The following is an 18,827-nucleotide window of genomic DNA, read 5'->3' as shown; positions in this document are numbered from 1 at the left end:
GGTTGGGAAGTAAAAATGAAAATGGTTCATTTCCTTACATACTGCCAAACAACAGGGTTTTTTTCTGGGACGTTTTTGTTTTTTAACCATAATCAGCTAGTATATCAACAAATTCTTTTCATTGCACAAGAGTACTACCTAACACCTCATTTTGGGACATACTATTCATGAACTGCTGAGAATTCTTATTTCTTTTCTGTGAACATTACTGAATAACTGCATTTATTTTATACAGTTGTTATTTCGTGTTATTTTCAAAGGGCCCACATTCTTTCATTTGCTTGTCCAAGGCCTGTTTCAAAGTGAAAAGCATTACATTCTTCCGTTCCAAATGTATCACTAGGAATGCTTAAATGAGAAAAGTATGATCTTTCTTTGCTTTAGAACATTAGGAATCAGAACCATAGAAAACTGGTAACCTTTGAATCTTTAGAGTCAAGAATGTTGAATATAATTGACTCACCTTTTTTGGTCTCAATAAAATAGAAAGAATAAACCTGTTTTTTTGTTTTAAAGATTTTATTTTCCCTTTTTCTCCCCAAAGCCCCCAGTACATAGTTGTGTATTTTTAGTTATGGGTCCTTCTAGTTGTGGCATGTGGGACACTGCCTCAGCAAGGCTTGATGATAGGCACCACATCTGCCCCAGGATTCGAACAGGTGAAACCCTGGGCTGCAGAAGCAGAGCACACAGACTTAACCACTCGGCCATGTGCTGGCCCGAGAATAGGCTTCGGCTTTTTGTTTGTTGTTTTTTTTTTGTGGAAGATTAGCCCTGAGCTAACATCTGCTGCCAATCCTCCTCTTTTTGCTGAGGAGGGCTGGCCCTGAGCCAACATTCATGCCCATCTTCCTCTACTTTATATGTGGGACGCCTACCACAGCATGGCTGACAAATGGTGCCATGTCTGCACCCGGGATCCGAACCGCCAAAGTGGAACGTGAGCACTTAACTGCTGTGCCACTGGGCTGGCCCTAGGCCTCAGTTTTGATGGCTAAATAATGAATACACATGTGAAGAGGCCATGTCTGACACTCTTGAACCGAGCTCAGATGAGGCAGTGGGTGGTTTAGGAACATACACACATATATATATTATACTATATATTTAGTCATTTAAGGGCTGAATATTTCTAAACTTATTTTAGTGCATAGAGTTCAGGTCTAAGACCATATTAGGCTTTTATTCAGCTACTTTTTAAAATATTTGGAGAAAGGAAAGTAAAACTGAAAAAGACTTTAATGAAAATTTTCTTTGAAAAATTTTAATTTTTCAAAGTATAACTTTAAAAAGTTAAAAACGTGGCTTTCATACAAATATAGGCACACATCAGAGATCTATTAACTTACTAATGAGGGAGCCTATAAGATGGTGATGCTCTCAGTTCCAAGAGCATTTTGAGGATCTGAATATTCATAGACATTTAGAAAGAATGTTGGTATACATAAGATTGTTCGGTTAGATACGAAATTGTTTAGTCGCACGATGCAATAAACCCATAGACGTCGAGGTGATCTTTTCCTCTGGACAGACTGGACAAAATATGCACGGGAACACCCAACTCCGGAGTGCCTGAGATCTCACCAGCAGTGTACAGCAAAGTCAAACACGAGAACATTTTCCTAGAAAATTAAGCAGTCTTGGGTGGCCCTGTGAAACAGTGTCTCAGTGTGACAATGTGAGTTCATGCTCTTCCCCCTTTGTTACCAAGTTCCGGGTAATTTTTCTAATTATCTGAAAATAAAAATTTGAGAGTTTTTTCTTATAAATTAACTCATCGATTATATAGTTTGGACTAAAAGCCACCAACTCAGCTGCATCTGGACGTGGAGAGATTAAAACAGGGGCTGGGGATCTTCTTAATTCAAAATTCAAAAGAAGCATCTTTCACGGATGACTGTTCATCCCATATCAAGGTCAACCTGGCAGGAGAAAGGAACAATGGAAAGAGGGCAGGACAAATATCCCCAGGGGAATGAAGCAAGCTGGGGCTGACAGCCTTCCTTTCCTCAAAGAGTCTGCCTTTATTGAAAGGGGATAGGATTTGCGGGTTAGATCTCTCATCCTTTGCAAAGGTGCTTGGGAGACGAGCTCAGGCGGGCTGCTCTGGGCGTAGCAAGCCCCACCCCTTGCAAGGTCCCTCAGTCGGCAGCTAACGCCTGGAATAAATTCTCCACTCGCCCCGCGTGGGCTCATTCACAGCTCTGTTGTCCGGGATGGGCGCTTCCTCTTAAGGATTGAAATAACAGAGTGCAGACACATCGAGTGTGATGCAGCGAGTCCTCCCTCAGAGGCTCTTCTTTTTCCTGGGCAATAAAAAACAACAAACAAACAAACAAACAAACAGAATAAAACAGAAACAGCAGCTACGTCCCCCTCCCCCTTCTCGTTCCCTCCTGGCTTTTTCTGAACGCTCGATGAATCTCTGCGAGCCTCCATCCCTAGAGGGGGTAGCTCTGTAAAACTGGTAGGAGACGTCGGGAAGAAAGCAAGTCCCCCGGGGATTTCAGCACCTAGGCAGAAACAGTCGGGCTTTCCTATTGCCAGCCCCGGGGGTGCTTGGCACCGAGAGGCCTGGATTAAACGCGGCGCCGGGCTGGCGAGGTTGGGGTCGTGCGGTAACTCTCCAGGTGCTCCTTGCGGGGATCCCAGGGTCCCGGCGTCCCGGCCCCGCCGCCGCGCCCCGCCCAGCTCTGTCCCCGCAGCCTCGCGGGCTGCCGGGCTTTGTGGTTCGCCCGTGCGGCTGGGCCCCTGCTGGGGGTGTCGTTACGAGCATGTGCAGACAGCAGCCCAAGGTAGAGCGAGCGTGCCTGGCGAGCCCGGAGACTTGCCTTGCAATGCCATGTTTGTGTATGTGCTCTAACTCCCGGAGAGCAATCAGGGAGACGGCTCCCCGGCCGGACTTGGCTGATGTTTTCTTGTTTCTGTTTCAGCCTTCAGGATAATTCCTTCAGCAGCACCGCTGTAACAGAGTAAGTGATTCTTGCCATTAAAATAAGACTTGCATGCCTTTCTCTGGAAGCAACTATCTTGAAGGTATCCTCCACCGTCCCCAGCCGCTCTTCGTATTAATGCATTGTCTCCTGTAATCTGGGGCTGGGAAGACCGGGAGACGCTCTGACTGATGGGGCCCAGAAATCTTTACAGGTTGCAATCAGCCTTTTAGCAGCCACGGGAGAGATATTAAAACAAGCTAATTGTTTGCGGGAGCTCAATGCTCCACGATACGTGTTCTTGGAGCTCAGATTTTTAAAAAAAGACAATCTATTTGACATGTTAGAAAGGAAGCTTTGTTGTATTTTGCCAACATTGGTGTCAGTTTTCATGGAGCATGCTGTATATACATTTACAGTAAATAGGAGATGGATGTGAAATGACTTGAGTTGAATTCCAGCATGTGATAAACAGGCTAAACTTATCCTCACCCTCTCTTGTCTACAGATTTTTAAGACGGAGTAGAGTAAACTTTTCTTGCATGCCTTTTGTCATTTTTGTCTTCTGACCTCAAAGATCTGGCTAGAGGAGGAATGAGTCATCTTGTCCTATGGTTAAAGCTATTGATTGGGGCAACTTGCACCATTTAGACATGGAATGAAGGAGTGTAATATTTTACTCAAGGCCAGCAGGCACAGTATTTTTTTTATGAGATATTTATAGTTCATGGTTTTAATTCTTGTGATCTCTTCTTTAATATGTTTTCCTAATACTATTGTATACATACATGTTAAAAATTAAATGTATATTATGCTAATACTATATGTAATTTATATGTAATTTACATATGTGTTCATATATGTATGAAATATCTGTACTTCATTTAGCAATCTTTCTCTAGGCTAAGTCATGATGTTTGCTTCTGGGACTTTTCTGTAGAAGTCACTCTAAACAGCTTTTCAGGAAAAAGAGATGTGTAAGGTTGTATACTAAACTACATTAGAAAAATGCTGCAAGTTTGATATAGAAAGCCAGTAAGTTGGGAGCTGTGCTCAAGTTCCCTAAAAGGCAAATAAATGTGGGAATAGACACGATGTGAGTTTCAAGTCTCACCACTGTCACAAAGACTTGGTGATGGAGGGTGAGATTCTACAGGACTTCACGGCCTTCTTGTTTCCCATATTCTTTTTGTTTCTTGAGTGTTCGGCTCACTTAAGTGGAGTTACTTTTGAAAAAACCCCACGGTTGACTTTAGAAGATAGAATGTAAAATACTCATTGGACCTGCATCCTGTTACTGAGATTGCTTGGTGACTGTGCTGCAACTTTGCTTTCCTAAAAGCCTAGAGAGGGGGAGAGATGTGTGCCAAAGGATGCAGGCCGAAGGTCAGGCCATGACTTCCTGGTCAGGTGGGCAGGTACCGCTCTCCTTCCTTGGCTGTGCTCACAAGCACCAAGTGCTTTCTGGGTTTAATTTTTAGGAGCCTTGTGTGGCCACATCCCCAGAGTCAGCCAGAGGCATAGCAGCTTCGAAATGGAGACACCTGGTTCCAGATTCACATGGACAATTTCGTTTTAAAGAGGTTTTATGGTTAAACGCTGGAGAAAGTCTGGTATCTTGTCTTTGGACACTCCCCAAAGAGTTCTGATTGCATAAGATCCTGTTGTTGTTTTCAGAGAAGTGACAGTGATTTATTTTAAAAGGCACTGAGTGACAATTGGAATGCCATCTGGCTAATCTAAAAATCTAAGGAGCATACTTCAAACATACCAAAAACTTCATAGGTATGACACAGCACAGACCAGGGTTATTTAAAACTCGTCATTGTCTAGTATAACATTTTCTCCTCCCCTCATAATATGAACCATTTTCCTTGGTTCTTTGGGCGTGACCCCAAAGCCAGCAGGTGCAGGATGCACTATCCTGAGACACAGACCTAGCAGGTGCTCAGTAAATATTGAGGTGTGGTCTTGGCATACGCAGAGAGGCACTTGCCTCTTTTACATGTTTTGGATAAAAGAAAACTTCCTCTTCCTCCTGTGCCCCCTCCACTCCTACTTCCTCCTACCCACACTCACTTATTTTCTTTAGTGCCTGAAATTCCGCCTAGAGATAATTTCATTTGGATTAAGGCCTCTGATGGCGACCCTTATTAAAATGGAAATTAAAAGGTTGTGCCCCTGGGAGGTAGATTCAAGTTGTTATTAGTACTTTAATATAAATTATGTTATCAGATAGTCTGACCTAATAGGGTTCCACTTGGCCAGCTGGGGGTCTTATAAGGGTCAAAGGGAAGGGGAATTGGGAGGGACTCAAGGACAAATTTTATTCTCTTCTCGGTTTGTCCCAGGCTTGGAATTGTCTATGCAGCTCTAGACCAATCCGATTTCTTTTTCTATCCAAATTCTTCCAAGATTAGAATGACCTTGGCCTTCCCTTCTATATCTGCAGTGACCATTTATCCATTATTTGTCCATGGTTGTTTCCTATGTTGCCCTTGCTAACATCTGTTTGAAATGAAACCTGGCCAGTAATGAATTCGTTATCATCTGAAGCGGTGGTTCTCAAAACCAACTGATCATCAGTATCAACTGGGTATGGGGATTGGGGCTTGTGAAAAATCCAATGTCCCAGGCTTTAGTCCAAATTGGGAACCCAAAATGGGTGATTGTGGTAGTCAGTCCAGTGCTGGTCTGGATTTTATAAATCTTTAGATGCATACTAGTTATGTGGGGAGAATGGCGATCTGGTTAAAAATTCACGTTCCTGGGCTCCACCCTAGAGAGTTGATCCACTGGGGCTGGGGTAGGGGTGGAGCCAGAGTCTGCTAGTTTAATCAGGCGTTCCAGGTAGTGCTAACGCAAGTGGTTCTGGGGACACACTTTGAGAAATCCCACAGGATTGCAGGCGGTACCTCTGAAACTTTGCCGTCAGGGAACATGGTACTACAGGGTGAATGGAAGTCCCCTTCCTGGCTCAACTACGTTTTATCTAATAACCAATCTGAGGGTTCTCTTCTTATTTATCCCAAGTCAAAAAAGAGAACCTTTCAGAGCACTTCTTTCACCACCATTATTCTAAGAAACAAGTCATTCTCCCTCTCTAGTGAGCCTCTGGGAATACAGACTGAAGAGACTATTTCATGGGCTTGGTGTGGTGGAGCAGAAATGACACTGGCATTGCCGCTTTATGCCTTGGCACCCTGGGCAATTCCTTAGCCTCTTGCGTGAAGGTAATTCCTACCTCATAGCATTGTCAGGTTTAATTGCCATGATGTGAAGTAGAGGGTGAGCTGTGAAGTACCCTATAACCCTTTCTTGTTGGTGGTTGATAGAAGGAACAAAAGTCCAAATAGAGAAAAACAGTAACAACCCTGAGCATTTCACAAAAAAATGGGGGCAAGGACAAATTATCCATACTATATTGTCTGGGCAAACGCAAATTAAGAACTCTGAGCCTTAGAATCTAGTTGATGAGAACCTCAAAGGAAGGCATTTAATAGAGATGCTTTTCACATTTATTTTTACTATGAACAACAGTAAGAAAAACATTTTTTATTGCAATCTAATACACACATATACATGATTTATTGAAGCAAATTTCATGAAATAACACTTAACCCCTACTATACTGGCATTTTCTATTCTGTTTCTCTAACAACAATAACAAAAAAATGCTGGTAGCTGCTATTTAATTTCAAGACCCACTAATAGGTCACAATTTACGGTTTGAAAAACATTGCACAAGAAAATGCCCAGTTTTGAATATTGAAGAAGATCATTAAAGAGATTGGTCTTTAAATTCCTGTATTGGGCTATAATGTAGGAGAGAATGCCATGCCCAAGACCAGCTGGATACTTGCTCTGGGTTGATTTGTTGATTTTCTTCTAAGAGTGGGGATGTCTTGGCTCCCACTGGGGAATCCAGTTTTATAACTGGGCCAATATTGTACATTTGTAGGGGCTCCTGGGCAAGGAATCAGTAGAACAATCAGAATGGAGATGTTAATTGGGTCTAACTTGATGGTCTTCATCAAAGTAAATGAAAACCCAGCTGAACTAAAAGAGCTTGTATATGTGTGCCATGTAAGCTAGTAGGGAGATTGATTTCATTGCTCTATCCGGGAGCCAGGAATTGTGTTTCCTTGAGTGGTGACTGGAGTTGTTCAGCAGGCCTGAACACTGAATCAGCTGAGTAGGTCCAGCCCCATACTTCAGAAAGCATGTGCAACTTTGTATGTTCTGGTGCTGAGTTTCCATTTTTAACAAATTGTACTTTGAAAAGAAAAGTTAAGAAATCAAATGAGAGGGAGAAAAATAAATTCTTGCCAAATTCCCAAACAATAGGTTTTGTTGAGCTCTAGGGTTGAACCTCTGGTTGAACCCTAGTTCTTTGGAAGCAACAATTCTAGATTTCTATTCTTCATTGCTTTTTCCATTTAGCTAGGTAACTTTTATTGGGAAATATTTTTATTCACATTACAAACCTCAGATGATTTATTAAAGTGAATGCCTCTAATGAAGAAGAACAAGGCAATACTTATGAATTTAATTATTGTTTTCCAAGAGACGGACAGAGTGGGTAATTGACAGTCAAAAACATGAGAAAATAAGGAAATTTAGTTCATTTCATTAAGAAGAGTGTTTTGTTAAGTCGACCGATTTTTTTTACCTGCCCATGGGAACAAAATATTTCAGCAGGTAGAGAGGGTTAGAGTCTGTAGATGGCCTTTGTTTAATTCATTACAAAACCATAATTTAAATGGGACAGTAAGGGAAGAGGACTGGAGCTTTCATCAGTTTGTTCTGTGGGTAAATTATACACCATTGCCGATAAAGAATATTAAAAAATGTTGAATGATTTCATATAGCATAAATACTATATTATGATTATATTTATGTATGTGGTTATTTATTTATTTTTGTCTACTCATAACATTGTGAATCTCTTAGAGCAGGGAGCAGAATCCAAGTCTTTTTCAACTTTGCATCTTTTAGAAGTAGCGCTACTCAAAGTATAGGTCCCCAAATTGTTGGTAACTTGTCTGAGACAAGGAAAGTACAGAAATACCAGTAAGTATTTAATAACTTTTATAGGAAAGTGACATTCCTGTGACGTTTTTACCAAAGCATCTCTCCACAGTGGATTGGAAATAGAAAACAAACTGGTCAGTCCTGAATCCCAACGAGTGTGAGAAGCACAGCTCCAATGCCTAATGCAGTACCTGGAAGGCGATAAATGCTTGATAAATTATTTCAGGGACCAGACTTGTTGAGGGGCCAGAGTTAATGATTCAATTCAAGCATTTATCGAGTGTCTACTCTGGGGTAGCCCTGTGGGCACTGTGGCAGTGTATCTAGAAAAAGATATTATGGTTATTTCTTCTCATGGAATTAACAACTATTTAAAAAGATCTTAGAGTACAAAGGAATGCATAGCAATGAAGGCAAGATATAGTTGGTTACTAAAACCTCAGAGTGAAGAGTAAACATTTATGTATTACGGTTAAAGTAGGAACTTGGCACATGGATGAACGTGGCTGGGAAGGTTCATGGAGCTTGTGAGACTTGACTTGGGCAGTGAAGAATGAGTAGGAGTTGAAGATGGAAAAAGCATTCCAGGCTGGAGTGGAGTGGGGTGAGGTGGAGTGGGAAAGGTTGAGAACAGGAGCAAAGGTTCCCTCCTACACTATGTTGAGAGAATGGTCCTTCTCCAGAATCCCATAGGCAGTGCAGAGCCCTGGAGATTTTTCAATAAAGAAGAGCCAAGAATTTTTCACAAGGTTTTTCCAGAAGTTTTGTGAAAAGGAACGGGGTCCAGAAAGTCTAGAGGTCAATGAAGTAAGCCAAATGGGAGCTAGTGTAGTTTGAGACTGCCTAAAGCAGAGGAAATGCCAAGAGGCTTGTAGAGGAGTCTCTTGAGCCAAGAACAATCCACTAATCTTGGTGTCAGATGTCCAGTCAAGTGCTGCGAACACTTAGGTCTTTGTTAAGATCTTGTTAGCTTAGGCGATGCAGAGCAGTGGTGGAAAAAGGAGCATTACTTCTGGTTCAGAGCTTTACGCTCGCATGATACAACAACATTGATATCATTACCTGGTAGACATGTTGGGATTTGGAGCTGGTTTGGGAGAGAGCAGTGAGGATTACTCCAATTTTTAGTTTACTGTGCTAATCTTAAAATAATTCTAGACTACTGCTGCTTCTGCTGCAGTAGACAGTTGGATCTGATGTAGTTTTGTTCCGTCTCTCCAGGTGTGACGAAGACGTAGTCTCTGTACATGAAGACCAGACTGATTGCTCCGGTCTCAGGTATGACCCACCATTGCTTGGTTCTTAATTATAAAGGCCAGAAACCATCTGGGTCTGGTGTCTTTAGTCTCTTCTTTAAATTCAAATAATTTGTTCTTGTGTCTTATCTCCTCTAACAGATTATCAGCTCTTGAAGGAAGTTTTGTCTTGTCCACTTTTGGATACCCCCCCGTAGCATCCAGGACAGTGCCTTTTATAGGAGGAATGTTCAATAAATGCCTGTTGAATTAGACATTTATTAGCTTCTCTCAATGTTCCCACCATAGACCTTAAGGAAGAGGTTCTAGATTTATCCACCAAACATGTCATTGAGTGTCTGGAGTATGGTGTTGGGCATCAAGGGGTCCATTGTACCATGGCACAACCTTCACGGTTAACCATTTCTTCCACATCTGCTTTGCTCCAAGCACTTTCACATACATTTTATTATTTAATCTAAACAACTAAAAGGAAGCTGATGTTTATCTCCTCATCCTGTAGGTGGAGAAACCGAGGCTCAGAGGGATTATAGCTCACCCACGCTAGCATAGCCACTGTGAGGCAGAATTTGGACTCAAGTCTGTCTGACTTTGAAGTCCACTTGTTGGATAACACCTATGTGTTGGAGGCCTATTTTGTGTGCCAGCAACCAGTGAAGATGTGAGGTAGAGAAAGACAAACCAATCCTGCTCTTAGGAATTCAGCCCACTGGAGGGGATAGGCAAGAATGTAAATGATGATGCTACAGTGTGTTAAGTGCCATTTTACTAGAGGTGAGCAGAGGATTCACTTAGAAGGACCAAATAGCCCAGAGAGGTTTCTGGGATAGATTCCTGAAGAAAATTATACATGGCACATGACTTTTTTTTTGTGGGATATAAGACCAAGAAAAAGATGATGCCACCAAGCAGAGGAAGCAACTTATTGGAAAGCCAACACAGGGTAGAGCAAATAGTTTGAGTTGAAGGAACAGCAAGCAGTTCAGGATGGTGGGAGCCTGAAAGCCAGGTGGGTGGGAGGAGGCCAAGGGTGGTAAGAAATGAATGTCAAGAGATAAACAAAGACGGGATTTCAAAGGGTTTGTGTACCTTGCTAAGGAGTTTGGAATTTATCCTGGAGAATTGGGAAGACTAAAAAGAGCCCTCAGTTTTTTCTTTGCAAATAACTACTTGCCTAAGGCCCTGTGAGAGTAACAATACCTGCCATTTATTGGGTTGTGGCCTTAAGCCAGCTTTCTCTGGCAGACACTTCACAGAGACTGTATTATCTCTGCAAGGTAGAGATGACTTCCATCTTACGGACAAGGGTCAGAGGTGAAGTGCTGTGGCCTGTGCTACACAACTAAGAAGCAGGAAGATCTTTCGGCCTCTTGTTCTTTTCAGAACACCATGTTCATTCCCACTTATGATTGATTCCAATAATTAGTGGATTAAATTATGACTTGTACTTTTCTGTTTGGGGGATTCTGAAGAACCAGTAATAGGTTAGAAATATATTTCTAAAGATGACTTTTGTAGTTAGGTTTTATATTTGTATAATGAGAGAAGGATGCTTTTTGCTCCCCCTACTCACCTTCTTTGTTTGTCAAGTCAAGGAGGTGGACAAGATGACATTTGGGTGCCTTGAAAATATGATATATAAACAAAGTTCAAGTGTTATTTTAGGAATGAGTCTATCAAAAGAGTCATTTTAGCTTTGAAAAAATCTCCCCTTTTTTTTCTTAATCTTGAGTGTTCTAGAATTCTCCTTGAATGAGGACCATTTCGGTCACTGTAAAGGCAGCTGTTCTACTTTTTGTTTCTCACCCAGAACAGAGAGTGTGTGGATGAGTAGTGTTTGTTTCTAGTGAGAAAAATGCGTTTCAAATGAACTAGTGTAGTTCCAACTCATGGTTTGATATTGGTTTCCAAATCCATTAGTGCCTTAGAATTTTTTTTGATTGTAAATGATCTTAAGGGAAAATGTTAACCAGTGTCACTGGCATTGATTTTTTTCCCAGTTATTAGTGTTGAAGGATTATTTCACTTGTTGAATTCTCCTTGACCAGACAGCACTGTTTTTGCTGAGGCTTAACTGTAACTGTTTCACATAGTTTTATTTCTATACCTTCCCAACTGCACCCTGGTCATGCTCCACACCTCCTGTCTCCATGTCTGTTTTGATCTTTTCCCAGAAACTAACTGGAACTCATCCTCCTGATATCAGCTTAGTGAATTTAATCTCTCTTTTATTTGTGAAAAAGCATCTTGAGCAGTGGGCATAGAAATCCTTCCTTTGCTGATCTTGTCTCTTGGCTTTATGTGTCCTTGAGCCATGAGGAATTGCTTCCTAGCTGACTTTGCCAAAATCTCTTTATGGGTGCTCCTGATCAGGGAGCAGGAGGAAAAAACACCACCTGGGGGAAGTGGCCGCACCTAGAGAATTGCATGATCTCGTACCAAATGATTGCCAGTGGGTTAAGTATGTTGATATTGATTGTCTAAAGAGAATGGCCCATTTAGTTATGTCCACGGTGTTTGCTGCATTCTTAGCAAAATAAGAAAATAAAATGCATCTGGATTTAAGAAGGACAACAGAATTCAAATAAGAATATTATGATGTCACTATTTTTGAGGAAATTGAAATGGCAGGCGATATTGTACTGAATTTGGTTGGTGAATGAAAATCAAAAGTGCAATCCTAGCACTGAAGGTATGACGATACTGCTAGCCCATTTGGTCTTCTCCAGCATTTCCACACGGCTAGAACCCAGACTAGGATCTTTGACTTTGTACTGAGAGTGTTGTTCAGATGGCTTGGTTGGGTAAAATTTGGCCATTGTCTTATATTTTATTCAGGTAGTGTGTATCCCATTAAAATAGACCCTGTTAAACTTTTAAATGTCTCTGAAAATTGTAGGGAGATAATTATAGACTTGCCAGTGGTGAGGATCCATCATGCCTTGGACCAAGGGCATGTGCGTGAGAGCCTGGAGACTTGCCTGACTGCTCCAAGTCTGGGTGAATCAGCCCTACTCTTAGGCACTTTGTTTCATCTCTGGGTTTTAGAATCTTAATCTATAAAGCTGGGATGACAACATCTAACCTGAATATCTCACATTTTTATTGTGAGAGAAAAATATGATGTACATGAAAGCATCTTGAAGTGAAAAATTAAAACAAATATGACAGTATGTACAAAGTTACAACTACAAAAAATATGTTTCTGCTAGCAAAGATTGGAAGGGAAGGTGGAGTGATCCAGAGAGAAATTCACATTTCTGAAATTCTTGTTCCTGTGAAACTAAGTCTACCCTAAAAATATTGCTAGGTACCATCTAAATAGAGCAGTGAAGAGTATCGCCAGCCCATCTTTCTCGCAGCGGTTTATTCCTTTTTTGGGGGTGCTTTCTAAATTGGGTCTTTCCTGTTTTAGAGATGAAGACAATAAAGAAAATTACCCTGACACTGGGGCTCTCCTAGAGGAGCCCGCACCTCCTTCGCGCGAGCCGCAGCATGTAGAGCCTTCTGTGCTGGTGGACGGTGTGCTGCGACCCAGCATGGGCAACTTCAAGTCTCGGAAGCCCAAGTCCATCTTCAAGGCAGAGAATGGGAGGAGCCACGGAGAAAGTCAGGTAGCCGGCTCGACCACCTCAGGCTTTTGCCAAGATGGGTGCTTTTCAGGCGAGAGCATAGTTCTGGCGGACGACTTGAGCACGTTATTTTGCAGGAGGCAATTAACGCGACTCGTCATCACGCCCCAAGGCCTGAGCATGTGGATGTTCTCTTTGGTTAATAGTGGAGTGCTCTGAGCAGGCTAATAACTTAGCGCCCTTCCAAATTGGTATTCTTAAATACTGAACTTTGATGTTGATTTAGAGGAGCTGCTGCGTTCTTTGTGGGAAGAGTACAGGAGGATCTCCCACTGTCTTCACTTATCCAGGGCATGTGGCTCTTGCCCCAAACTTGGAGATTCTTCTAAGAAAACTGGAAAGTCCCAGGTTTACCCAGAGCCGTCCTCCTCAGGCTGCCGTTTAGCAGCCTTGGGTAAACAGTCAAGTGTGTATGTGCCTGCTTGTATGTGTATGTCATGTCTGGTCAATAAATTTAACTGAATGAATGAAGCATCTTTCCAACTTTATTCGGGTAATAAATTTACATTTTATTTATATATATATATATATATTTACTTTTTCTAGTTGTAGAGGGATGTAGCAAAGAATGTGATTTTTTTAAATCTTAAAAAATCCTTGAATAATTTATGATGCTTTTAAAAGAGATTAACTGAATATAATTCACTTTAATCTTACTAGCAGGTTAATGGTCCCGACACTGAGCTTATACTTTACGCATTGTACATAGATGCTCCATTAATGTTAATGTTCCTTTTTTGTTATCACTTAGCTGTTAACCTTGAAAATAATGTGGGAGGCTCTAAGCGTAATAGGTTAATTATATCATAACTTCAAGTCCAGTCCTATTTAGCAAATGAATACCAGGTGATCTTCCTGTTAGAATGACTTTGGCTGGGCAGTTTATTTGACCTTGTAATTTTCTTATTCACTTTGTGATTTTTATCTCATTTTTTCCTTGGCATTGTGACCTCTTATCTAGGCAGTTAATTTTGCAGTGACATGAAAATGCCTTCTGCATTTATGAAGCTGTGCTGTGATTATCTTAGACTCAGTTGAGTTGCAGGGAGAGGTGAGTGTGAAATACCGTTTGGGTTATGATAGACTTGAGACGCAGACTATGGCTGAATGCACCCAGCGCTTGCTTAATTAGGAGTGTGGTGCTGGGGACGAATCTGGTACCCAAAGTGCTGCCCACCCAGGCTGTCTGGTTCCAGGGTGGCTCTCACCTTGAATCTCCTGCTAAGGGTCTCCTGTGACATTGTGGGCTTTGGCTGACCAGCCCTCTCTCCTAGAATGCCCTCTTTCTTGTCATCCTGTGGTCTGGTCTCACAGAAATTACACAGTCGTCACTTGTAATAGGGTGCTAATGGGGCATGTAATTCCCGATCTGCTGCTCACACACAGGAAGTTTTCAGGAGAGAGATGTGCTTGTATAGTCTTCGCTTATAATACAGCATTGGAATCCTGGACTGCAGGTAAACTTCCAGTTCATTCCTAACATCTCTCTCTACACAATGACATTTTTTCCCCTAATGACTGTGAGAACTTTGATAATATTATTATAGGTCTTCCATATTTTGGAGAAATTTGAAACCATTTCATTCTTCCTGTTTTCTTGGGGAGAGATAATTAACATTGGTCAAGTACTGACCAAGAATCGAATGTCTATAAATAATATTATTAATAAAGTCAGCTGACATTTATTTAAGCATTTACTATGTGGTAGGCATAAACCAGGTTTTGCAACAATCCTGTGGAATGAGTATTATCTTTTCGTAAACCTGGAAAAGCTAAGAATCAGAGGGATTACATAACCTCTTTAACTAGATTTGGAAGAATTTGAGTGGAATGTCTTTTCCATAAAGCAGAGTGTTTCTAACGAGAAGACCCAGATCTTCCAATTATGAGTCTAGCAATTTATCTACTCACTTAACTACTCAAACCATAATTTTTCTAGAAAACCTGTTATTTCACTCTGGAATTTTTTTCCTTTGGTGATATATTGTGTTGCCAAGCAGTAATTACTTACTTAGAAAGGATTACTTTGGAGAGGATTTTATAAGTATATTTTTCTTCTCTGCCTTAAAGCTTTGTAACGTTGGTCACTAAAGCTAGACAAATGTTGTTTGAGTGAATGCTAGCTCCACTAAGACGTACATTCCTTGAGGTCAGTGGGTCAGTCCTTCTTGTCTCTCTCTGAATCTCTAGCACTCAATAGTCACTCAGGATTATTTGTTGAATGACTTAAAACTTGTAAGAGAGGTATATATATGATTGGTGTCTTTTTTTGGAAAATGGAAGCACGATGTCTTTATTCACTTGTGAAAAGTTTATTTTAAAAGAGGATGTAATCATGACTCTCATTCAGATATGAAATAAAGATATGTCAAAGATTTTATTTAAATCATTAATTAATGAGACAACCATTACACCCAGTTCAAAAGAGAATGCAGAGCATCACACATTTATGGCCTGATGAGGAATGCTGAAATAAATTTACAAATGGACACAAAATTGGCAAAACTTGTAATATCCATGAGACAATAATCAGTTACTTTCCCTTGCACACAATTTGCGTTTCTATGGAGAGAAATTATTTGCATTGCCATCAGTTTCTACAAGTTAACTTCCATCTCTGTAGCTTTGTAAAATAACCTTGTCATAGATAAACAAAAGCAGAGATTATGATAAGCTAGCCAAGGCATCCACTAAATTTCAGTCTTTTATTATTTTTCCTTATGTTCTTCTCCTCCCTTCCTCCTTCTCCCTTGTGATTATAATAATCTTAAGGAAAGATTATTCTTTGTGTGTGTGTGTGAGGAAGATGGGCCCTGAGCTAATATCTGTGCCAGTCTTCCACCGTTTTGTATGTGGGACGCTGCCACAGCATGACTGGATGAGCAGTGCATCGATCCGTATCTGGGATCCGAACCTGCGAGCCCTGGGCTGCTGAAGCCCAGTGTGTGAACTTAACCACTACACCACTGGGCTGGCCCCAAGAAAGATTATTCTTGTTCACAAAATAAGACTAGTCTCGTTAGGTTTGGCCTGATTATTTACATAGGCGTAGCAAGAGTGTTAATTTTCCATATAGATCTTCTCAAGTGTGCTTTGCAAAATCTAGGGGCATACAGTATTGCATAATTACATTAACTTCTCTCTGGAAGTTTTCATAAGGAATCTCACTCACATTGGACTTTTAATGCCTCTATTATTTGCAATCCCAAGGCGAAGAAACCAAGTTCAATATACTCTCATCACATTTTTCACCTGCATACATATGCATTTGGGAGAATTCTTCTCTTCTTGAGGTCCCCAAGATAACATTAGGTTCCTGGCTTGCCAGGAAGTGACAGCCCTTATCACCTGTAAGGTTGGACCCTGAAAACTAGATAGCAGGCCAGTTATCCTAGGAGGCCTTTGTAGGCATTGGCTCCAAAGGTAAAGCCACATTAGTTCCTTAAAAGCGTCCTGTTCTATCCGATTCAATGAGCATCATTCTCAATGACATTCCACCCAAGATGGTGGTTGCATAACAGATTTTTCCAGTTACATCCTGGTAAAAAGGAAGACAGATTATTATTAACTATATGAAATAACCTTATTGCCATTGAAAGTAAGGAGACTTAGTATGAGTTTCTGAACTCTGGAGGTCAGTGAGACTCAGATATAATTTTAAAATGTTTCATTTCAGTTTACATAAACAGAATGATTTTAAAATGTAGATTTTATTATCACTCCGATATGGTGAGGCCAACAGATCAGGAGATGACCACCATTTGAAACAGTTCCTGCTCAGAGTTCTGAAGAGGAGGTGGGGGGTGTGCCATGTCCTGTTAGGCCACACAGGGAAGCGCCAGTGTTGGTCAGGAGGCAGATGGGGTGAGGGAATGCCTGGGCAGGAGCCTTTATTGTGGTTTCCATTGGAAAACAAGGCAAGGCAAGGTAAGCAGGCTTAGAATTGGCTAGTTTAAATAATTTCAGTGGACCCTTAGGGACTGGCCTTGTCTCTAGTGGTCTGGTACCTGGCCCTGGGATGATTGGGGCAGAGGAAAATCGCCTCCTGGAGTGTATGAGCCACATAGAGGAGGTGGTTCAGAATATGACTCTGGACTGGTTAGTTTGCATATGCAAGGCACACTCCTGGGCAAGTCATTTGTTATGTTTGATGTCCCTGAGAATTGGTTAGCCCTGGGAGAGGGGTCTCCTCAGTGAGAGAGGCTCCGGATGCCAGAGCATCAAGAATGCAGAAAATAATTTAAAAATATTTAATATAAGGATCTACTGAATTATATGGGTTACAGATAGTTGAAGTAGAAAGGGAGAGGACTTTTTATAGATCTAGGAGGTGGAACATTAAAACAACTATATTCCAAATAGATAATCACAGGAAAATTTCTCTTGTCAGCCGTTCAGTCCTATGTAATTAGTTGGTGTTCTCCTTGGTCTTGGATTAGCAGTAGCATGAAGTCATCTGCTTCTTGACTGAGTTTCTGCAAATCTTGACGCAGCCCATTGGTGTCATCAGACACCTATGCCCAAGAGTCTTTGAAATATTAATCGTTTAAAGTATCTGGTCCTTTACCATTGGACTCTTGAGAGTATTCTTTTTTGTTGAAGATACAAACTCTGGCCTGAAGCTGAGAGCAGAACCTTCAGGCAAGCATCTGAGGAAAACAAACATCTATAGATGACGGAAGCTAAAAGTTGTTATGGTTAATTTACTACTGATAATTTTCCAATGTGAAAAGTCTGATGCGAGTTCATAATAAGAATAATGCATAATGTGACATGCAAAACAAGATAATAAAATCATTCTCCCCAAATTAGAATGTCTCAAAGGATAATAAGTAAGCCTGTTTGTAAAAAAGTCAGAGAATTTACTTCTGATTTTATAAAAAATGGAGGAATGTAATTTTTACAGAGGAAAAATCCTTTAGATATAACATAATAATCCCAAAAGAATGTGCCAAGAATATCAAGTAAAAAGATTCACTAAGTCTGGTGTAGGTCCTAGACATCTACATTTTAATTAAATTCCATAGGTAAGTTTGATGTGCGTTCCTGATTGAAAACTGGCCTGGATGATGCTAGATTCAAATGACAGAAGTAAGGCTGTGGACAAGTCAACGTTTTAAATAATAACCACCGTTATGACTGATAATACTAGAGTGTTGTTTTCTAATATTGTCAGGCAAAGTTTCACAAGGACTTGGACAAATATAGAAGCTGATAAAACTGTAAATGAGTTTTGATCACAGAGTAAATGTCACATTAATGAGGCTTACCATGCAACATGGTAGAGAGGGTGGTTCTGTTTGTAAAGCTGAATTTATTTGGGAAACTTGAGCTGATGCTACAGATCCTTCTTGACACTTGTTACCATCATCAATACACAGTTCTAAGTGGTTTTCTATGAGATCATCATTCCCCAAAAGCACCTGTGAAGAACCTACGGGCACAACTTTACAAGCTGAAAAACAACCCTCTTCGAATCTGAAGAGCACCATTGTAAGAGTTAGCTATTGCCATTTCTGGGTTCTCCTGTCACAAAGTTTGAATTCAGGACCCCCGAGTGGATCTTCAGTCTGATCCTAACCAGGTTGGAAGTGGGGGTGTGGACAAGGGAGAAGGAACAAAATGGAAACCATTAAAAGTTTTGATCTTTCTTACCTTTCTGATCAACCCCAAAGTCAGATTCAGTAATTCCACTTGTGGAAGGTCAGATTCACATCTCACTTTGAGCAGCTTTTCTTTAACCTTGGTCTTGGCCAATTCTCTGAGAAGGAGCCTCGGGTGGATTAGCAGAATCTGAGGTTTTGTGTGCATGTATGAATGACTGATTCCAGTTTTGCACTCTCTATGAATCATTTAAAAGAGGAGGGCTTTAGGAATATTTGCTGACCCAATAAAAGTCCAGGAACCAGGAAGGTAATGCCAGGATGTTCTGAAAGAAGTTAAGATATTTGGAATAAGGAGAATGTTGATTT

General features: G+C 40.9%; 1 protein-coding gene across 11 annotated transcripts in view; it reads left to right on the top strand.

Moving 5' to 3' along the window:
- Nucleotides 1–2,179: 2,179 nt before the first annotated feature.
- Nucleotides 2,180–18,827, top strand: part of FAM13C (family with sequence similarity 13 member C) — a 118,972-nt gene continuing 102,324 nt past the window's right edge. For 7 of the 11 annotated variants that reach the window (XM_070262827.1, XM_070262822.1, XM_023643510.2 and 4 more), the window contains exons 1-3: nt 2,802–2,972; nt 9,189–9,245; nt 12,639–12,837. In XM_070262827.1, the coding sequence (XP_070118928.1) occupies nt 2,911–2,972; nt 9,189–9,245; nt 12,639–12,837 (318 nt within the window). In that variant the 5' untranslated portion in view covers nt 2,802–2,910. The other 4 variants (XM_070262843.1, XM_070262838.1, XM_070262818.1 and 1 more) reach the window with 3 other exon arrangements.

The sequence above is a fragment of the Equus caballus genome, chromosome 1, assembly GCF_041296265.1.
Source record: "Equus caballus isolate H_3958 breed thoroughbred chromosome 1, TB-T2T, whole genome shotgun sequence".
NCBI lineage: Eukaryota > Metazoa > Chordata > Mammalia > Perissodactyla > Equidae > Equus > Equus caballus.
Note: the sequence above shows the minus strand (reverse complement) of the source record. Positions and strands in the feature narration are given on the sequence as shown.